General features: G+C 45.0%; 1 gene segment (V, D, J or C); it reads left to right on the top strand.

Annotated features, from left to right (window-relative positions):
• The first annotated feature begins 5,916 nt into the window (after window positions 1-5,916).
• LOC138657283 (Ig kappa chain V-III region VH-like) overlaps window positions 5,917-23,486 on the top strand; it is a 54,837-nt gene continuing 37,267 nt past the window's right edge. Inside the window, 1 exon segment of the V gene segment in view lies at window positions 5,917-6,112. Within this exon segment, the coding sequence occupies window positions 5,932-6,112 (181 nt within the window).

Below are 23,486 nucleotides of genomic sequence, written 5' to 3'. Positions count from 1 at the left end.
ATATTTGGACAGAGACAACATTTTTCTAATTTTGGTCATAGACATTACCACAATGAATTTTAAACAAAACAATTCAGATACAGTTGAAGTTCAGACTTTTAGCTTTCATTTGTGGGTATCCACATTAAAATTGGATGAAGGGTTTAGGAGTTTCAGCTCCTTAACATGTGCCACCCTGTTTTTAAAGGGACCAAAAGTAATTGGACAATTGACTCCAAGGCTATTTCACGGACAGGTGTGGGCAATACCTTCGTTATGTCATTCTCAATTAAGCAGATAAAAGGCCTGGAGTTGATTTGAGGTGTGGTGCTTGCATTTGGAAGGTTTTGCTGTGAAGTAAACATGTGGTCAAAGGAGCTCTCCATGCAGGTGAAACAAGCCATCCTAAAGCTGCGAAAATAGAAAAAACCCATCCGAGAAATTGCTACAATATTAGGAGTGGCAAAATCTACAGTTTGGTACATCCTGAGAAAGAAAGAAAGCACTGGTGAACTCATCAATGCAAAAAGACCTGGGCGCCCACGGAAGACAACAGTGGTGGATGATCGCAGAATAATCTCCATGGTGAAGAGAAACCCCTTCACAACAGCCAACCAAGTGAACAACACTCTCCAGGAGGTCGGCGGATCAATATCCAAATCTACCATAAAGAGAAGACTGCATGAAAGTAAATACAGAGGGTTCACTGCACGGTGCAAGCCACTCATAAGCATCAAGAATAAAAAGGCTAGACTGGACTTTGCTAAAAAACATCTAAAAAAGCCAGCACAGTTCTGGAAGAACATTCTTTGGACAGATGAAACCAAGATCAACCTCTACCAGAATGATGGAAAGAGAAAAGTATGGCGAAGGTGAAGTACAGCTCATGATCCAAAGCATACCACATCACCTGTAAAACATGGCGGAGGCAGTGTGATGGCTTGGGCATGCATGGCTGCCAGTGGCACTGGGTCACTAGTGTTTATTGATGATGTGACACAGGACAGAAGCAGCCGAATGAATTCTGAGGTATTCAGAGACATACTGTGTGCTCAGATCCAGCCAAATGCAGCCAAACTGATTGGTCGTCGTTTCATACTACAGATGGACCATGACCCAAAACATAAAGCCAAAGCAACCCAGGAGTTTATTAAAGCAAAGAAGTGGAATATTCTTGAATGGCCAAGTCAGTCACCTGATCTCAACCCAATTGAGCATGTATTTCACTTGTTAAAGACTAAACTTCAGGCAGAGAGGCCCAAAACATACAGCAACTGAAAACCACCACAGTAAAGGCCTGGCAGAGCATCAAAAAGGAGGAAACACAGCGTCTGGTGATGTCCATGAGTTCAAGACTTCAGGCAGTCATTGCCCACAAAGGGTTTTCAACCAAGTACTAAAAATGAACATTTTATTTAAAATTATTGAATCTGTCCAATTACTTTTGGTCCCTTTAAAAACAGGGTGGCACATGTTAAGGAGCTGCAACTCCTAAACCCTTCATCCAATATTAATGTGGATACCCTCAAATGAAAGCTGAAAGTCTGAACTTCAACTGCATCTGAATTGTTTTGTTTAAAATTCATTGTGGTAATGTCTATAACAAAAATTAGAAAAATGTTGTCTCTGTCCAAATATATATGGACCTAACTGTATATATATATATATATATATATATATATATACTGTATATATGTTTTCACGAATATTTGAGCCCATGAATCCATTATATGTCCATTTTGCAAGGTTGCGAGAAAAATCACAGTACGGATGCCATATGGATTACATACGGAGGTTAACATGCGTAAAATATGCAGACACACCCTGGCTACAGATGACATACTGAACTCTGCTTTGGGATCATTTCTGCGTATTACGCCTGTAAAATATGGACCGTATTTCCCTACGCTGAGTGTCACGCCCGCCTTAAAGTAATGATGGCCACTCGTTTTTCTTTACTTAGCTGCTTTTTTCTTGCCATAATACAAATTCTAACAGTCTATTCAGTAGCACTATCAGCTGTGTATCCACCAGACTTCTGCACAACACAACTGATAGTCCCAACCCCATTTATAAAGGCAAGAAATCCCATTTATTAAACCTGACAGGGTGCACCTGTGAAGTGAAAACCATTCCCGGTGACTTGAAGCTCATCAAGAGAATGTCAAGAGTGTGGAAAGCAGTCATCAAAGCAAAAGGTGGCTACTTTGAAGAACCTAGAATATAAGACATAATTTCAGTTGTTTCACACTTTTTTGTTAAGTATATAATTCCACATGTGTTAAGTCATAGTTTTGATGCCTTCAGTGTGAATGTACAATTTTCATAGTAATGAAAATACAGAAAAATCTTTAAATGAGAATGTGTGTCCAAACTTTTGGTCTGTACTGTACATCACCATCGGCCCTATCGGTTCCCTTAAGCAGAGTCGGCCACTCACTGCCCAACACCACAGGTGGCGTCATGTTAAATCCCCTACAAACTGTCCCTCATCATTTTTATTGCGCGCGCAGGGCCACAGACTGCAAGAAGACCTCCCTGAAGAACTGTCCGACCCGGTTCCGAGTACCCCACGGCCCTAGCGGGCTTTGCACTTTCATTTTCATGTTGCTGGAGGAGCAATAAAATGCAATTTTCAGGCTCTGCTTATAGGAAAAAAAGCCATTTACATCCTGTCACACTGACTACAAACTATGTCACTCCGTCAGAACATGAAATTTCACTAGCTCTTGTGGAGAAAGCAAATTAAGAGTATGTGCACACGTCAGGATTTATTCCTGACAAAATCCTGAGAATTCTGCCAGAAATCTGCGTTCTTTTTTCACGCGGATTTCTCGCGGAATTTGCGCGTTTTTTGCGGAATTTTTGCGGATTTTTTTTTTTTCCGGAATGTCCTTTTTGCTAGGAAATCCGCAAAAAATCCACAAAAATAATGAGCATGTCAGTTTTTTTTGCGGAATGCGTTTTTTTTTTTGCGGAAAAAAACGCTAACATATGCACAAAAAATGCGGAATGCATTCTAAAAGATAGGATGCATAATGTTAGCGTTTTTTTACCGGATTTAGAGCGTTTTTATAGCGAAATTCCGCAAAAAAACCGCTAAAAATCCTGACGTGTGCACATACCCTAATTGTTAAGATAAGGAAGGCTCAAGCTGTCCTAATTATGATATCTATCTAGTAATCAAGTAGACCAGAAGAAGTTCCATGACTTCCTATCTATTGGGCAGGAACAGGATGATTGTTGATAGATTTTTAAGTTTCAGAAACAGAACATATGATGTTACTATCCGCATAAGTGAAATGTACCAAGACGGAGCACAACATTACTACGAGCAGAATTATCATTACTTCTCACAGTGATATAGAGCTGCACAAAAACCTCCTTCACCAGCTTAGATTTATATATACTGAGCAGTAAAAAGTCATATTCTCACATATTTTATAAATAGAGATCAGAAAATCGATTTCAAGCAAATCTTTTTTTTTTTTTAAATCAATCCCATGAATTTCCAGAAACAGGTGAATCTGAACAATTTTCCGTTCTCTTAGCTTAAATCACCTAAAATGGACATTATCATTATACACATTACAGAAAATTACATCAACCACAGAAGGATTGCAGGCAGGCTTCCCGATGCTGCTGTGCAGATTTCACATCACATGGCATAGAAAAGTTAGTGAAGAGTGATTATCATGGCCTATATAACAGTAAAAGCATAAAATGCAGCAGCCATTTTGTGGTAAATCTGGACAGTGAGAGGACGTCACAGTTCACAGTTTAACTATAGATATAGGGAGAGAAAATCTAAAAAACAAATTCGATTTATACAGTGTGTGAGACAGAAAACAGTGAAGATGATTAGTGTGTGAAGAAAACAAAATAATACATGCTGCACTGTATACTTTAAAGCACCACTCCAGAGTTTTCTTTTTTTCAGCGCTGTAGTGGTAATTCTTATGTAATGTCTTATATTCACCCTCTGGCTTTTTTTGGCTTTGCTCTGGTTCCATGGCGCGATCTTGTGACTGCAACTTGTGACTGTTTGGAAGTCAGAAATCACATCACAAATTCTCAATGCAAGTCTAGGAGATACCAGAATGAGGTCTTCATAGACTTTTAATTTAAAAGTGACCTCCAGGTTGCTCCAGCAAACATTTGAATAATCCTCCAAGTCACGAACTGCCAGAGACCGAGGAAACAGCCACCGAAAAAATGTAAACTGGAGATAACCTCTGCATCCACCGTCCACAAAACGCTCCATCCCTAGGTCTCAGTTTCAGAGGGTCAATAATGTTGTCACAGAGGAGAGTCTTCGTCCTCAACGCCTGGACGAAATGTCCAATAAATTTCTACAAAGGGGCTACCCACATTCTATCTTGAGGGAGGCCACAATACCCCCTCCCCCAAGGCCGAATAAATCCAATAAATGAATTCCGTTCGTTCACTCCTTCCACCCTTTCACTTGCATTCTGCACAGTTCCATCCGCAGACACTGGCACCTCTTATCCAGTGCCCTTCCAGACATTCCTGAATTCAAAGAACCGTTCTTCCCATGTTTCAAACGGGCCCCCAACTGAAAAGATTCCCTAGTCAGAGCAGATTTAGGCCCCCAAAAAGTATCACCACGCCAACGTTTTCTCCAGAACCCTAAAACAGGGACATTTCCCTGTTTGCACTGTACCCAATGTAATAATGTCCAAAAGGGTGCGACCTTCCACCATCCACTCTCCGGTAAGAGTTTCCAAATTCCCGAATTTTTGACATGTGAAACTTCCTGGGTCATTTATTTTTGATTAAATGCCCATGTGGCTTGTTGTATGTAGGTGAAACCACGCAGCCCATACGCGATCGGATCTCAAAACACAAGTCCACGATTGTTTGCAAAAACCTTCTCCTACCCATCCCATTTCATTTTGTCACCAGGGGACATAACATCACTCACCTGAAATTTCAGGTGATTGAACATGACGGAGTGGGGGGGGGGGGGGTAACAGGATTACGCTTCTTAAACGCCGAGAAGCGTTCTGGATTCCCACGTTGGAAACCCTTCATCCAAAAGGTCTAAATAGGGACTATGACCTAGCATCCTTTATATGAGGCCCCCTCCTCTCCTCCCCCCCCCTGTTTTTCACATTACAGCCTCTCTCACATCTCGGATATATCTATACCGTTCTCCGTTTGTAAATGTATTTCAGTCTCATTTTGCATTTTATTTGCCTTTATTTGTCTCCTATGGATATTGTAATACCTGATATTCCATCTCTCAATCTATTGTCTCCAGCGTATATATTTGTTACATCAGCATGCATCTAATTTACTTCTTTTTCTCCTGCAGAGCCGCTTATATTGATGCAACAATTACTCTGCTGGATTATGGGCACATCCGTCTCCCACTGGAACCACATCACTGGATTCTTTCACCCTCTTCCGTTGCACTCACCATTCAGACCATGACCAGACCAGACCACACAGACCATGTGGGGTCATCACAACAGAGACCCTAATCACAGGACAATAAAACAATCCTTTTCTAAGAATTGGCCCAATATTTATGGACGTAACTGTTTATCACCCATGGTAATTCTGCTTCATGTCACCTGGCTTATCCATGGTTTTTTTCCCTTTTTTTCTTTTTCTATACTATGTTGTGCATAAATATGTGATTCTTCAGAATTTATTTTAGTCTTTGCCTGATGAAGAGGCGTATGTAGTCTCGAAAGCTTGCAATTTGTTACCATCTTTTCAGTTGGCCATTAAAAGGTATCAACCACTGAGGACTCTCAATTCTAAATATTTTTCTATCTACTGGCTAACACTGTACCAAGATATATTTCTTTCCTGTGCTCACCATTCATACATTCTTCTTCCACATTCCACCAACACCTTAGTGCCTCCCCCTCCCACTAGCATGTCACTGCTGTGTCTGCAATCCCTGACAAGCCGTATACTATGTACACTCCAGCAACAGACGACACGCACGGCCATACAGCTTCCACTTCCGGTTTCACCGGACACGTCACTCGAGGGTACCGTCCCCGGTCTATTTCAGGCGTGCGGCTCTCTGCCCCTACAGACGAGCGGTGGATTTCGCGTCTGGGCCAGGAGCGCACTCTAAGCACGCAGCTACAAGGTATTTAACCTATTACTTACCAATGCGGCAGCCAACTCTTATCACGGCTTACTGCCAGCCGCATATCCTGTTTGGCTATTGATTATGTCTTCACCGCCTTGTTTTTACAGCGCATTGACTTTTAGGGCTTTAAAACCCAGGTTACTGGTATGTATCCCCTATGCTAATCACATCACCTGCCACATACCCTTTAGTTACACGGGCTCATGACCATTTTTTTACGTCCCTAGCCCTGCACGCAGACACAGCCTAATCCCCTTTGGGCTCTATCCAATATGCCCACAAGTACAGTATGTCCTCTTCCTTCTTTTCTGTCCTCAGTCGCACGTGCCTTTATACTATTGTGGTCTTTCCTGCATTTTTATACCCTTTTCTAAAAAAATGTTTCCATATGGTCGTCATACCTCGGATGGACTTTGTTCCACATTGCATTGTATATACTTTGTCTTCATTTTGTTTTTTATTTTTAGTTTTATTTCATTTTTTTATGCTCACAATGTAAATGTATGTATTTGTTTTCTTACACTGTAGTAGCTGATGAAGGTCCCGAATTTAAGGGACCGAAACGTTTTGTTGGTACTACAAAATAAAACCTCTCACAAAGCAATAAGTTGAGTGCCAGGTTCTGCTATCTACAAAAAAATTTTAAGACGCCGGAGGGTGAGTTTGAGAGTAGATTCAGGGACCTTAAAGGGAACCTGTCACCTGAATTTGGCGGGACAGGTTTGCGGCCATATGGGCGGGGTTTTCGGGTGTTTGATTCACCCTTTCCTTACCCGCTGGCTGCATGCTGGCCGCAATATTGGGTTGAAGTTCATGCTGTGTCCTCCGAAGTACACGCCTGCGCGTGAAAGGAGAGCTAGCAGCTGCTGCTTGCTTGATCAATGGTTGCTACATTTCAATGTCACTAACTATTGATTTTTTTCACATCTTTTAAATTAGACCATTACCAGTGATGAGCGAGTATACTCGTTGCTCGGATTTTACTGAGCACGTTCTGGTGGTCTCCGAGTATTTGGAAGTGCTCGGAGATTTAGTTTTTGTTGATGCAGCTGCATGATTTAAGGGTGCTAGCCAGCCTGAGTACATGTGGAAGTTGCCTGGTTGCTAGGGAATCTCCACATGTTTTCAAGCTGTCTAGCAGCCGTAAATCATGCAGCTGCAGCAAGGAAAACGAAATCTACGAGCAGTCACAGATAGGGTTGAGCGACTTTTACTTTTTCAGGATCGAGTTGGGTTTCGCGAAACCCGACTTTGTCAAAAGTCGGGTGGGGTGAAATCGGCCGATCATTGCGAAAAGTCGGGGGGCTGACTGAAACACGAAACCCAATGCAAGTCAATGGGGAATAAAAGTCAGCAGTGAGTGGAGGACAGAAAAACACCTACAGAGCCCATTTTAATGTCAAAAACATCAATTCTTGTTACTTAAAGGGAACCTGTCACCTGAATTTGGCGGGACCAGTTTTGGGTCATATGGGTGGAGTTTTCAGGTGTTTGATTCACCCTTTCCTTACCCGCTGGCTGCATGCTGGCCGCAATATTGGATTGAAGTTCATTCTCTGTCCTCCGTAGTACACGCCTGTGCAAGGTAATCTTGCTTTGCGCAGGCGTGTACTATGGAGGACAGAGAATGAACTTCAATCCAAAATTTCGGCCAGCATGCAGCCAGCGGGTAAGGAAAGGGTGAATCAAACACCTGAAAACTCCGCCCATATGACCCAAAACTGGTCCCGCCAAATTCTAGTGACAGGTTCCCTTTAAGCTTGTCAATCTTAATTAACCTTATAATAATAGTTAGGTATTGAAAACTGGGGGTCATTTTGGTAAAAGTTGTGGGGGGGGGGAGGGCTGGCTCAATTTTTTCTTGGGCCCAGGAAATGTGGAATCTGTCACGGCAGTGGAGCAGGGAGAGGTAAGTATTTCAACTTTGCAAGTGCTGTGATCCTGAGCAAGCAGGGGGGGCCCACTCGTTCGCATTGGCACTGACACAGGGCCCCTCAAAGTACGGCGTTGTGTTTGACGGCGGGGGCGCCTCCCACTGGCAGTGACACTTTTGCGTACTATGACGGACCCTGTGACAGTGACGTCGCCAACGAGTATGCCCCCCCACCTGATGAAGGAACATGCACTTTCATATGCACCTTCCTCTTTGTCCCCGTGTAAGGTGGTATGGTATGCGGGAAGGGGGACCTGACTTTCAGCAGGGTCAGATTCTGGCTGTGTAGAGTACAAGGGGAATGTAGTGGTCTGGGTCAATGTACCAGCAGACCCATCAAGCAGTGGTTGGGTAATAGGCAGGATGAGGAGGAAACACAGATATACTGTAGGCCCAAAATAAAAAAGGAGGCTAAAAACAGAAAAAAATTGGTAACAGGAGTAAACAGGCAGCATTGCTTTGTTCAGTGGAGGACAACAACAAGCAGCAGCAGACACTGTTAGTAGGGCCCAACCAAACTAGTAGGGCAAATACAGTTTCAAATTCTAAATACAGGCCGAAAGCCTGTAGATTGAAACTCAGCTTTGTTTCTTTGAGGAAACCAAGAGGCAGCAGCAGACGTCACTAGGCCCAAACCAAGAACCAGGCCAAATGCAGTTTCATATTGTTGATAGAGGCCGAAAGCCTGTAGATTGAAACTCAGCTTTGTTTCTTTGAGGAAACCAAGAGGCAGCAGCAGACGTCACTAGGCCCAAACCAAGAACCAGGCCAAATGCAGTTTCATATTGTTGATAGAGGCCGAAAGCCTGTAGATTGAAACTCAGCTTTGTTTCTTTGAGGAAACCAAGAGGCAGCAGCAGACGTCACTAGGCCCAAACCAAGAACCAGGCCAAATGCAGTTTCATATTGTTGATAGAGGCCGAAAGCCTGTAGATTGAAACTCAGCTTTGTTTAGTAGAGGTAGAGTGGGCGCACCCACCTGTCCAGGCAAACGGCACTTGCACTGGTGCTTGCGCCAAGTGGTGACTACGGTCCTGTGGGGGGAGTTAGCCCATTTAGGGAGGTATAAAAATGGCCTATGGTGGACATTCAGCAGCTGCAAATGGAGGAATTGGCAAAGTCAGTAAGAGGAGGGCAAAAGCGAGTCATTTATCACCCAAGCTACGTGTCAGCAGGGAAAGGTGGGGCAAAAGAATTGGCAATCCATGATTGGTTCATTTTAATGAAGGTTAGATCATCTACATTTTGGGTAGCCAGACGTGTGAACCAGGGATTCAAGCTTCAGGAGGCTAATTTGCATATTCCAGGTGCCTTCTGGGAGAAGCGAAGTCTCCCTAAGCTAGAAGATTGTTGGGTACAGCCGGGACCAGCTGCTTCGAAAGCATCACCAAACCAGGGATTCAAGCTTCAGGAGGCTAATTTGCATATTCCAGGTGCCTTCTGGGAGAAGCGAAGTCTCCCTAAGCTAGAAGATCGTTGGGTACAGCCGGGACCAGCTGCTTCGAAAGCATCACCAAACCGCGCGCCTTACGGCGCGCAAATTTTTGCCTGTAGGACATTATTGCAAGAGAGCTTGGCTGAGTAGATTACACAAGAAGGAAAACACACAGCAAGTCAGCAGGATCTAGGAGCAACATGGCAGATGTGACAACCTACATGGTGAGCTGCAGCATGTGCTACATGTTCACAGATCGACCAGAAGAAGAATCCAATTTCACCTGTCAGAAGTGTAGACTAGTGGCCCTTTTAGAAGAAAAGGTGCGGGGTCTGGAAGAAAGAATAGCAACTTTGAAACTCATCAAAGAGAATGAAGACTTTCTAGACAGAACAGAAGCATCTCTACTGGTCACAGAAGGTGCAAAAAGTGTCAGAGAACCTCCAAAAGCAGATGAGTGGAAGCATGTGACCAAAAGAAGCAAGAAGACCATGGAGAAATCACCAACCACACAACTGAAGAACCGATATCAAATCTTTGTAGAGGATGAAGATGGCACACCTAAGAATGAAGCAATACCAGCAAGCAAAAAAGAAAAGGGCACACAGCAACAAGTGACAGCAAAAAGTACAGCCAAGAAGCAACGAAGAGTGGTGGTGGTGGGAGACTCACTACTGAGAGGCACCGAAGCAGCCATCTGCAGACCGGACATAACTGCAAGAGAAGTATGCTGCCTTCCAGGTGCGATGATCAAGGATGTGACCGATAGGATACCAAAGCTCTTCAGCTCCAAGGACGTCCACCCATTTCTTCTGATACATGTTGGCACCAATGACACGGCAAGGAAGGACCTACCGACAATCTGCAAGGACTTTGAAGAGTTGGGGAAGAAAGTAAAGGAACTGGATGCACAGGTAGTTTTTTCTTCTATCCTTCCAGTAGACGGGCATGGCACCAGGAGATGGAACAGGATCCTTGATGCAAACAACTGGCTAAGACGATGGTGCAGACAACAAGGATTTGGATTCCTGGACCACGGTGTGAATTACTGGTATGATGGACTCCTCGCCAGAGACGGACTACACCTCAACAAACCTGGGAAACACACATTCGCCAGAAGACTCGCTACACTCATCAGGAGGGCGTTAAACTAGAAGAAGAGGGGACGGGAAGAAAAACATTAGACTCGAACAAAGACGACCCAGGAAAACATACTCAGAAGGGAGGTAAGAACATTTCTAAAACAATCCACAGTGAGGAGATTGGAACAAAACAAAATCCTCTAAACTGCATGCTCGCAAACGCCAGAAGCCTGACAAACAAGATGGAAGAACTAGAAGCAGAAATATCTACAGGTAACTTTGACATAGTGGGAATAACCGAGACATGGTTAGATGAAAGCTATGACTGGGCAGTTAACTTACAGGGTTACAGTCTGTTTAGAAAGGATCATAAAAATCGGAGAGGAGGAGGGGTTTGTCTCTATGTAAAGTCTTGTCTAAAGTCCACTTTAAGGGAGGATATTAGCGAAGGGAATGAGGATGTCGAGTCCATATGGGTTGAAATTCATGGAGGGAAAAATGGTAACAAAATTCTCATTGGGGTCTGTTACAAACCCCCAAATATAACAGAAAGCATGGAAAGTCTACTTCTAAAGCAGATAGATGAAGCTGCAACCCATAATGAGGTCCTGGTTATGGGGGACTTTAACTACCCGGATATTAACTGGGAAACAGAAACCTGTGAAACGCATAAAGGCAACAGGTTTCTGCTAATAACCAAGAAAAATTATCTTTCACAATTGGTGCAGAATCCAACCAGAGGAGCAGCACTTTTAGACCTAATACTATCTAATAGACCTGACAGAATAACAAATCTGCAGGTGGTTGGGCATTTAGGAAATAGCGACCACAATATTGTGCAGTTTCACCTGTCTTTCACTAGGGGGACTTGTCAGGGAGTCACAAAAACATTGAACTTTAGGAAGGCAAAGTTTGAACAGCTTAGAGATGCCCTTAATCTGGTAGACTGGGACAATATCCTCAGAAATGAGAATACAGATAATAAATGGGAAATGTTTAAGAACATCCTAAATAGGCAGTGTAAGCGGTTTATACCTTGTGGGAATAAAAGGACTAGAAATAGGAAAAACCCAATGTGGCTAAACAAAGAAGTAAGACAGGCAATTAACAGTAAAAAGAAAGCATTTGCACTACTAAAGCAGGATGGCACCATTGAAGCTCTAAAAAACTATAGGGAGAAAAATACTTTATCTAAAAAACTAATTAAAGCTGCCAAAAAGGAAACAGAGAAGCACATTGCTAAGGAGAGTAAAACTAATCCCAAACTGTTCTTCAACTATATCAATAGTAAAAGAATAAAAACTGAAAATGTAGGCCCCTTAAAAAATAGTGAGGAAAGAATGGTTGTAGATGACGAGGAAAAAGCTAACATATTAAACACCTTCTTCTCCACGGTATTCACGGTGGAAAATGAAATGCTAGGTGAAATCCCAAGAAACAATGAAAACCCTATATTAAGGGTCACCAATCTAACCCAAGAAGAGGTGCGAAACCGGCTAAATAAGATTAAAATAGATAAATCTCCGGGTCCGGATGGCATACACCCACGAGTACTAAGAGAACTAAGTAATGTAATAGATAAACCATTATTTCTTATTTTTAGGGACTCTATAGCGACAGGGTCTGTTCCGCAGGACTGGCGCATAGCAAATGTGGTGCCAATATTCAAAAAGGGCTCGAAAAGTGAACCTGGAAATTATAGGCCAGTAAGTCTAACCTCTATTGTTGGTAAAATATTTGAAGGGTTTCTGAGGGATGTTATTCTGGATTATCTCAATGAGAATAACTGTTTAACTCCATATCAGCATGGGTTTATGAGAAATCGCTCCTGTCAAACCAATCTAATCAGTTTTTATGAAGAGGTAAGCTATAGGCTTGACCACGGTGAGTCATTGGACGTGGTATATCTCGATTTTTCCAAAGCGTTTGATACCGTGCCGCACAAGAGGTTGGTACACAAAATGAGAATGCTTGGTCTGGGGGAAAATGTGTGTAAATGGGTTAGTAACTGGCTTAGTGATAGAAAGCAGAGGGTGGTTATAAATGGTATAGTCTCTAACTGGGTCGCTGTGACCAGTGGGGTACCGCAGGGGTCAGTATTGGGACCTGTTCTCTTCAACATATTCATTAATGATCTGGTAGAAGGTTTACACAGTAAAATATCGATATTTGCAGATGATACAAAACTATGTAAAGCAGTTAATACAAGAGAAGATAGTATTCTGCTACAGATGGATCTGGATAAGTTGGAAACTTGGGCTGAAAGGTGGCAGATGAGGTTTAACAATGATAAATGTAAGGTTATACACATGGGAAGAGGGAATCAATATCACCATTACACACTGAACGGGAAACCACTGGGTAAATCTGACAGGGAGAAGGACTTGGGAATCCTAGTTAATGATAAACTTACCTGAAGCAGCCAGTGCCAGGCAGCAGCTGCCAAGGCAAACAGGATCATGGGGTGCATTAAAAGAGGTCTGGATACACATGATGAGAGCATTATACTGCCTCTGTACAAATCCCTAGTTAGACCGCACATGGAGTACTGTGTCCAGTTTTGGGCACCGGTGCTCAGGAAGGATATAATGGAACTAGAGAGAGTACAAAGGAGGGCAACAAAATTAATAAAGGGGATGGGAGAACTACAATACCCAGATAGATTAGCGAAATTAGGATTATTTAGTCTAGAAAAAAGATGACTGAGGGGCGATCTAATAACCATGTATAAGTATATAAGGGGACAATACAAATATCTCGCTGAGGATCTGTTTATACCAAGGAAGGTGACGGGCACAAGGGGGCATTCTTTGCGTCTGGAGGAGAGAAGGTTTTTCCACCAACATAGAAGAGGATTCTTTACTGTTAGGGCAGTGAGAATCTGGAATTGCTTGCCTGAGGAGGTGGTGATGGCGAACTCAGTCGAGGGGTTCAAGAGAGGCCTGGATGTCTTCCTGGAGCAGAACAATATTGTATCATACAATTATTAGGTTCTGTAGAAGGACGTAGATCTGGGTATTTATTATGATGGAATATAGGCTGAACTGGATGGACAAATGTCTTTTTTCGGCCTTACTAACTATGTTACTATGTTACTATGTTACTATGTCCTTTTTTCGGTCAGTATTGAACCAGCAGCACTGAAGACTCTTTCTGAAAGCACACTGGCAGCAGGGCAAGCGAGCTCCTGTAATGCATATTCTGCCAATTTGGGCCAGATATCTAGTTTAGAAGCCCAGTAATCAAAGGGGAATGACCTGTGAGGGAGAACATCGATAAGGGCAGAAAAATAGTTTGTAACCATAGTGGACAAATGCTGTCTCCTGTCACTTTGAATAGATGCAGCAGTCCCTGTTGTGTCAGCGGTCATTGAAAAATCACTCCACAACCTTGTCAGAAAACCCCTCTGTCCAATGCCACTTCGGATTTCTGCACCTCTAGCACCTCTGCCATGTTGCCCCCTACGGCAAGTGTGAGGACCATCACAACCTCTGTGTGCTGGGAATGCCTGAACCAAACGGTCTACAAGAGTTGCTTGTTTGGTAGCCAATATTGGCTCAAGGTTCTCATGTGGCATGATGTTTTGCATTTTCCCTTAATAGCATGGATCCAGGAGGCAGGCCAACCAGTAATCGTCATTGGTCATCATTTTGACAATGCGGGGGTCCCTTTTTAGAATACGCAAGGAATACTCAGCCATGTGGGCCAATGTTCCTGGTGTCAATCCACTGGTCCTGCTGGGAGCACTTTCTTGGAAATCCACATCACAAGTGTCCCGCAAGAAACCTGTACCTAACCTTGCAACGCCACCAGTGTCAAGTGGCCCCTGAGAAGCATCCTCCTCCCATACATAGTCATCCCCATCATCCTCCTCCTCCTTCTCTTCGACCGCCACCTTGTCCTGGACAGTTCCCTGACCAGACAATGGCTGACTGTCATCAAGGATTCCCTCCTCCTCGGCTGCAGACGCCAGCTCCTTGATGTGCGTCAAACTTTACATTAGCAGACGCATAAGTGGGATGCTCATGCTTATGATGGCGTCGTCTGCACTTGCCAGCCGTGTGCATTCCTCGAAACACTGAAGGACTTGACAGAGGTCTTGTACCTTGGACCACTGCACACCAGACAACTCCATGTCTGCAATCCAACTGCCTGCCCATGTATGCGTATCCTCCCACAAATACATGACAGCACGCCTCTGTTCACACAGCCTCTGAACCATGTGCAATGTGGAGTTCCACCTTGCTGCAACGTCGATAATTAGGTGGTGCTGTGGAAGATTGAGCGATCGCTGATGGTTCAGCATACGGCTGGAGTGTACGGGCGACCGGCAGATGTGCGAGCAAAGTCTTTGCACCTTCAGGAGCAGGGCTGGTAACTCTGGATAATTTTTAAGAAAGCACTGCACCACCAGGTTCAAAGTGTGAGCCAGGCAAGGTATGTGTTTGAGTTGTGAAAGGGCTATGGCAGCCATAAAATTCCATCCATTATCACTGACTACCTTGCCTGCCTCAAGATGTACACTGCCCAGCCATGACTGAGTTTCTTGCTGCAAGAACTCGGCCAGAACTTCCGCGGTGTGTCTGTTGTCGCTCAAACACTTCATTTCAAACACGGCCTGCTGACGCTTTTCACTAGCTGTTCCGTAATGGGACACCTCGTGTGCAACACTGGCAGCTGTGGATGGAGTGGTCGTGCGACAGCGCTCTGTGGATGAGCTTTCGCTTCTGGAGGAGGAGGAGGTGAGGTGGCGAACGTCTACAGCCAACTGTTTCCTAGATCGTGGGCTAAGCAGAACTGTCCCACTATTGCTGTCCCCTGTGGACCCTGCATCCACGACATTAACCCACTGCGCCATGATGGACACGTAACGTCCCTGGCCATGCCTACTGGTCCATGCATCTGTTGTGAGGTGCACCTTCCCACTGACAGACTGCCTCAGTGCATGGACAATGCGGTCTTTGACATGCTGGTGGAGGGCTGGGATGGCTTTTCTCGCAAAGAAGTGGCGACTGGGTAGGTCATAGCATGGTACTGCGTAGGCCATCAGGGCTTTGAAAGCTTCGCTTTCAACCAACCGGTAGGGCATCATCTCTAACGAGATAAGTCTGGCAATGTGGGCATTCAAACCCTTTGTACGCGGATGACAGGATGAGTACTTTTGTTTCCTAACAAGAGTCTCTTCTAGGGTGAGCTGGACTGGAGAGCTGCCAATGGTGGAACTAGCGGTGGTGGTGGTTGTGGACATGGCAGATTGAGAGTGAGTTGGTGATGTTGGCCTACATACAGTGCTTCCTACCAATAACCTTCTGACTCCCTGACTGCTTTGACCTAGCGACGATCCCTCGACATTTGCTGCTGGTGTCCTAACCAGTGGGCTTACAGTGAGGGAAGCAATGTTGCAGTGCTGACTACCTTCATTCAGACCTGGTGCACCAACGGTACGGGACGTTAGGTAGTTAGTCCAGGCTTGCAAGTGCATGCTGTTTAAATGTCTACGCATGCACGTTGTATTTAAATTGTTAAGAATCTTCCCTCTGCTAAAGGTCTTTGAGCATTTTTTACAGATCATGTTATGATTAGGTAATTCAGTACCACAATGGACATAGAAGTCAGAGCACATACAGTGATCTGACAATAACCCCAAAACATAGAACGAGCTCTGAGACGTGGGAACTCTGCTGACCGAAATCCCTAATCCTCTCCAACCACACTAGAGGCAGCCGTGGATTGCGCCTAACGCTCCCTATGCAACTCGGCACAGCCTGAGAAACTAGCTAGCCTGAAGATAGAAAATAAGCCTACCTTGCCTCAGAGAAATACCCCAAAGGAAAAGGCAGCGCCCCACATATAATGACTGTGAGTTAAGATGAAAAGACAAACGTAGAGATGAAATAGATTTAGCAAAGTGAGACCCGACTTTCTGAACAGAGCGAGGATAGGAAAGGTAACTTTGCGGTCAACACAAAACCCTACAAACAACCACGCAAAGGGGGCAAAAAGACCCTCCGTACCGACTAATGGCACGGAGGTACACCCTCTGCGTCCCAGAGCTTCCAGCAAGCAAGAAAAACCAAATAAGCAAGCTGGACAGAAAAAAACAGCAAACAAAAAAATAACACAAGAGAAACTTAGCTATGCAGAGCAGCAGGCCACAGGAACGATCCAGGAGGAAGCAAGTCCAATACTAGAACATTGACTGGAGGCCAGGATCAAAGCACTAGGTGGAGTTAAATAGAGCAGCACCTAACAACTTCACCACATCACCTGAGGAAGGAAACTCAGAAGCCGCAGTACCACTCTCCTCCACCAACGGAAGCTCATAGAGAGAATCAGCCGAAGTACCACTTGTTACCACAGGAGGGAGCTCTGCCACAGAATTCACAACAGTACCCCCCCCTTGAGGAGGGGTCACCGAACCCTCACCAGAGCCCCCAGGATGACCAGGATGAGCCATATGAAAGGCACGAACAAGATCGGGAGCATGGACATCAGAGGCAAAGACCCAGGAATTATCTTCCTGAGCATAACCCTTCCACTTAACCAGATACTGGAGTTTCCGTCTTGAAACACGAGAATCCAAAATCTTCTCCACAATATACTCCAACTCCCCCTCCACCAAAACCGGGGCAGGAGGATCAACAGATGGAACCATAGGTGCCAGGTATCTCCGCAACAATGACCTATGGAATACGTTATGGATGGAAAAAGAATCTGGAAGGGTCAAACGAAAAGACACAGGATTAAGAACCTCAGAAATCCTATACGGACCAATGAAACAAGGTTTAAACTTAGGAGAGAAAACGTTCATAGGAATATGACGAGAAGACAACCAAACCAAATCCCCAACACGAAGTCGGGGACCCACACAGCGTCTGCGATTAGCGAAACGTTGAGCCTTCTCCTGGGACAAGGTCAAATTGTCCACTACATGAGTCCAAATCTGCTGCAACCTGTCCACCACAGTATCCACACCAGGACAGTCCGAAGACTCAACCTGCCCTGAAGAGAAACGAGGATGGAACCCAGAGTTGCAGAAAAACGGCGAAACCAAGGTAGCCGAGCTGGCCCGATTATTAAGGGCGAACTCAGCCAAAGGCAAAAAGGACACCCAGTCATCCTGATCAGCAGAAAAAAAGCATCTCAGATAAGTTTCCAAGGTCTGATTGGTTCGTTCGGTCTGGCCATTAGTCTGAGGATGGAAAGCCGAGGAAAAAGACAAGTCAATGCCCATCCTAGCACAAAAGGCTCGCCAAAACCTCGAAACAAACTGGGAACCTCTGTCAGAAATGATATTCTCTGGAATGCCATGTAAAGGAACCACATGCTGGAAGAACAATGGCACCAAATCAGAGGAGGAAGGTAATTTAGACAAGGGTACCAAATGGACTATCTTAGAGAAGCGATCACAAACCACACAAATGACTGACATTTTTTGAGAGACGGGAAGATCTGAAATAAAATCCATAGAGATATGTGTCCAAGGCCTCTTCGGGACCGGCAAGGGCAAAAGCAACCCACTGGCACGAGAACAGCAGGGCTTAGCCCGAGCACAAATCCCACAGGACTGCACAAAAGAACGCACATCCCGTGACAGAGATGGCCACCAAAAGGATCTAGCCACTAACTCTCTGGTACCAAAGATTCCAGGATGACCAGCCAACACCGAACAATGAACCTCAGAGATAACTTTATTCGTCCACCTATCAGGGACAAACAGTTTCTCCGCTGGGCAACGATCAGGTTTATTAGCCTGAAATTTTTGCAGCACTTGCCGCAAATCAGGGGAGATGGCAGACACAATTACTCCCTCTTTGAGAATACCCGCCGGCTCAGATAAACCCGGAGAGTCGGGCACAAAACTCCTAGACAGGGCATCCGCCTTCACATTTTTAGAGCCCGGAAGGTCCAAAACCACAAAGTCAAAATGGGCAAAAAACAGCGACCAACGAGCCTGTCTAGGATTCAACCGCTTGGCAGACTCGAGATAAGTCAAGTTCTTATGATCAGTCAGGACCACCACGCGATGCTTAGCTCCTTCAAGCCAATGACGCCACTCCTCGAATGCCCACTTCATGGCCAGCAACTCTCGATTGCCAACATCATAGTTTCGCTCAGCAGGCGAAAACTTCCTGGAAAAGAAGGCGCATGGTTTCATCACCGAGCAATCAGAACTTCTCTGCGACAAAACAGCCCCCGCTCCAATCTCAGAAGCATCAACCTCGACCTGGAATGGAAGCGAAACATCTGGTTGACACAACACAGGGGCAGAAGAAAAACGACGCTTCAACTCTTAAAAAGCTTCCACAGCAGCAGAAGACCAATTGACCACATCAGCATCCTTCTTGGTCAAATCGTCAATGGTTTAGCAATACTAGAAAAATTGCAGATGAAGCGACGATAAAAATTAGCAAAGCCCAGGAACTTTTGCAGACTTTTCAGAGATGTCGGCTGAGTCCAATCATGGATGGCCTGGACCTTAACAGGGTCCATCTCGATAGTAGAAGGGGAAAAAATAAACCCCAAAAATGAAACCTTCTGAACACCAAAGAGACACTTTGATCCCTTCACAAACAAAGAATTAGCACGCAGGACCTGAAACACCGTTCTGACCTGCTTCACATGAGACTCCCAATCATCCGAGAAGACCAAAATATCATCCAAGTAAACAATCAGGAATTTATCCAGGCACTCTCGGAAGATGTCATGCATAAAGGACTGAAACACTGATGGAGCATTGGCAAGTCCGAATGGCATTACAAGGTACTCAAAATGGCCCTCGGGCGTATTAAATGCAGTTTTCCATTCATCGCCTCGCTTAATACGCACAAGATTATACGCACCACGAAGATCTATCTTGGTGAACCAACTAGCCCCCTTAATCCGAGCAAACAAATCAGATAACAGCGGCAAGGGGTACTGAAATTTAACCGTGATCTTATTTAGAAGGCGGTAATCTATACAAGGTCTCAGCGAACCATCCTTCTTGGCCACAAAAAAGAACCCCGCTCCCAATGGTGACGATGACGGGCGAATATGCCCCTTCTCCAAGGACTCCTTCATGTAACTCCGCATAGCGGCGTGCTCAGGCACAGATAAATTAAACAGTCGACCTTTTGGAAATTTACTACCAGGAATCAAATCGATAGCACAATCACAATCCCTATGCGGAGGTAGGGTATCGGACTTGGGCTCATCAAATACATCCCAGTAATCAAACAAGAACTCTGGAACCTCAGAAGGGGTGGATGACGAAATAGACAGAAATGGGACACCACCATGTACCCCCTGACAACCCCAGCTGGACACAGACATGGATTTCCAATCTAATACTGGATTATGGACTTGTAGCCATGGCAACCCCAACACGACCACATCATGCAGATTATGCAACACCAGAAAGCGAATAACCTCCTGATGTGCAGGAGCCATGCACATGGTCAGCTGGGTCCAGTACTGAGGTTTATTCTTGGCCAAAGGCGTAGCATCAATTCCTCTCAATGGAATAGGACACTGCAAGGGCTCCAAGAAAAACCCACAATGCCTAGCATACTCCAAGTCCATCAAATTCAGGGCAGCGCCTGAATCCACAAATGCCATGACAGAATAAGATGACAAAGAGCAGATCAAGGTAATGGACAAAAGAAATTTTGACTGTACCGTACCAATGGTGGCAGACCTAGTGAACCGCTTAGTGCGCTTAGGACAATCAGAGATAGCATGAGTGGAATCACCACAGTAGAAACACAGCCCATTCTGACGTCTGTGTTCTTGCCGTTCAACTCTGTTCAAAGTCCTATCGCACTGCATAGACTCAGGTTTATGCTCAGATAATACCGCCAAATGGTGCACAGATTTACGCTCACGCAAGCGTCGACCGATCTGAATGGCCAAAGACATAGACTCATTCAGACCAGCAGGCATAGGAAATCCCACCATGACATCCTTAAGGGCTTCAGAGACACCCTTTCTGAAAATAGCTGCAAGCGCACCTTCATTCCATTGAGTGAGTACGGACCACTTTCTAAATTTCTGACAATATACCTCTATCTAATCCTGACCCTGACACAGAGCCAGCAAATTTTTCTCTGCCTGATCCACCGAATTAGGTTCATCGTACAGCAATCCGAGCGCCAGAAAAAACGCATCAATATTACATAATGCAGGATCTCCTGGCGCAAGAGAAAATGCCCAGTCCTGAGGGTCGCCACGTAAAAAAGAAATAATGATCCTAACTTGTTGAACTGGGTCAACAGAGGAGCGAGGTTTCAAAGCCAGAAATAGTTTACAATTATTTTTGAAACTCAGAAATTTAGTTCTGTCTCCGAAAAACAAATCAGGAATAGGTATTCTAGGTTCTAACATAGATTTCTGATCAATAGTGTCTTGAATCTTTTGTACTCTTGCCGTGAGCTGATCCACACATGAAGACAGACCTTTAATGTCCATCGCTACACCTGTGTCCTGAACCACCCAAATGTCTAGGGGAAAAAAAAGGCAAAACACAGTGCAGAGAAAAAAAAATGGTCTCAGAACTTCTTTTTTCCCTCTATTGAGAATCATTAGTACTTTGGGCCTCCAGTACTGTTATGATTAGGTAATTCAGTACCACAATGGACATAGAAGTCAGAGCACATACAGTGATCTGACAATAACCCAAAAACATAGAACGAGCTCTGAGACGTGGGAACTCTGCTGACCGCAATCCCTAATCCTCTCCAACCACACTAGAGGCAGCCGTGGATTGGGCCTAACGCTCCCTATGCAACTCGGCACAGCCTGAGAAACTAGCTAGCCTGAAGATAGAAAATAAGCCTACCTTGCCTCAGAGAAATACCCCAAAGGAAAAGGCAGCCCCCCACATATAATGACTGTGAGTTAAGATGAAAAGACAAACGTAGAGATGAAATAGATTCAGCAAAGTGAGGCCCGACTTTCTGAACAGAGCGAGGATAGGAAAGGTAACTTTGCGGTCAACACAAAACCCTACAAACAACCACGCAAAGGGGGCAAAAAGACCCTCTGTACCGACTAACGGCACGGAGGTACACCCTCTGCGTCCCAGAGCTTCCAGCAAGCAAGAAAAACCAAATAAGCAAGCTGGACAGAAAAAAACAGCAAACAAAAAATAACACAAGAGAAACTTAGCTATGCAGAGCAGCAGGCCACAGGAACGATCCAGGAGGAAGCAAGTCCAATACTAGAACATTGACTGGAGGCCAGGATCAAAGCACTAGGTGGAGTTAAATAGAGCAGCACCTAACGACTTCACCACATCACCTGAGGAAGGAAACTCAGAAGCCGCAGTACCACTCTCCTCCACCAACAGAAGCTCATAGAGAGAATCAGCCGAAGTACCACTTGTGACCACAGGAGGGAGCTCTGCCACAGAATTCACAACAAGATCACTTTTGACTGATCATTGGGATCTTGGTCAAAAAAATGCCACACTGCACTCTTCCTACTATGGAATTCCTTTTCAGGCATTGCACGCTGTGCAACTTTCACAGGATGGCCACGCTGTCCTGAAACTGGTTTTGTCAAATGTTTTTTGCCTGATACGCGCCTGCCAGATGACAGCTGTTGCGATGTAGATTGGTGCTGCTGTGGATAACCCTCCTCCGCTTCTGAGCTAGTGGCAGCGCCACCCTCTTCCCTCAAAGGCTGCCAATCTGGGTCAACAACTGGGTCATCTATCACCTCCTCCTCCTCAATGTCATGTGCACCTTCCTCAGTGTCACCGTGTAAGGTGCTATAGCATTCGGGACAGGACACCATAGTCTCATCGGGGTCAGATTCTGGCTCAGCAAACTACGAGGGCAATGTAGTGATTTGACTCGATGGAACAGCATCATAATCTAGCTGTGGCTGTGCATCAGTGCACTCCATGTCTGATTCTTCATGTAATGGGCAGGGTACAATTTCCCTTTCTAACCCAGGCACGGTATGTGTAAAGAGCTCCATGGAGTAACCTGTTGTGTCGCCTGACGCATCCTTCACTTTTGGTTTGGGAGAAGGACACAAGGAAACGTCTTGTTCCTGACCGGGAGCATCCACTGACGACTGGCTGCTGTGACATTTTGAACTTTGGGAAGAGGAGGCCAAAGAGCTAGAGGCTGAGTCAGCAAGGAAAGCCAAAACTTTTTCCTGCTGCTCCGGCTTTAAAAGCTGTTTTCCTACTCCCAGGTAAGGGAGCCTTCGAGGCCTTGAGTAGCCAGACAATGACGCAGGCTCAACACCTCCAGCCTTAGGTGCTACTGTGCTTTTGCCACTACCACCAGATGCAGCACCACCATCAGTACCAGCTGACAACCCCCGCCCACGGCCTCTTCCACCAGACTTCCTCATTTTTGGGGGGGAGAAACAGAAGCACAACTCTGGCCCAGTGGCATAACAGTAAACTATGAACGTGGCAGAAAGTGCTGCCTGATATATATGGCACACTAGCAGTACAGCAGAATATACACTGTGTGCGAATTTTAATCTCCCTTTTTTTTGGGGGGAGACACAGAAGCACAACTCTGGCCCAGTGGTATAACAGTAAACTATGAACGTGGCAGAAAGTGGCTGCCTGATATATATGACACACTAGCAGTACAGCAGAATATACACTGTGTGCGAATTTTAATCTCCCTTTTTTTTGGGGGGGAGACACAGAAGCACAACTCTGGCCCAGTGGTATAGCAGTAAACTATGAACGTGCCAGAGAGTGGCTGCCTGATATATACGACACACTAGCAGTACAGCAGAATATACACTGTGTGCGAATTTTAATGTCCCTTTTTTGGGGGGGAGACACAGAAACACAACTCTGGCCCAGTGGTATACCGGTAAACTATGAACGTGCCAGAGAGTGGCTGCCTGATATATACGACACACTAGCAGTACAGCAGAATATACACTGTGTGCGAATTTTAATCT

The sequence above is a fragment of the Ranitomeya imitator genome, chromosome 1 (genome assembly GCF_032444005.1).
Source record: "Ranitomeya imitator isolate aRanImi1 chromosome 1, aRanImi1.pri, whole genome shotgun sequence".
Classification (NCBI taxonomy): domain Eukaryota; kingdom Metazoa; phylum Chordata; class Amphibia; order Anura; family Dendrobatidae; genus Ranitomeya; species Ranitomeya imitator.
The sequence above is the reverse complement of the archived record's forward strand: the minus strand, read 5'-3'. Positions and strand labels throughout refer to the sequence as shown.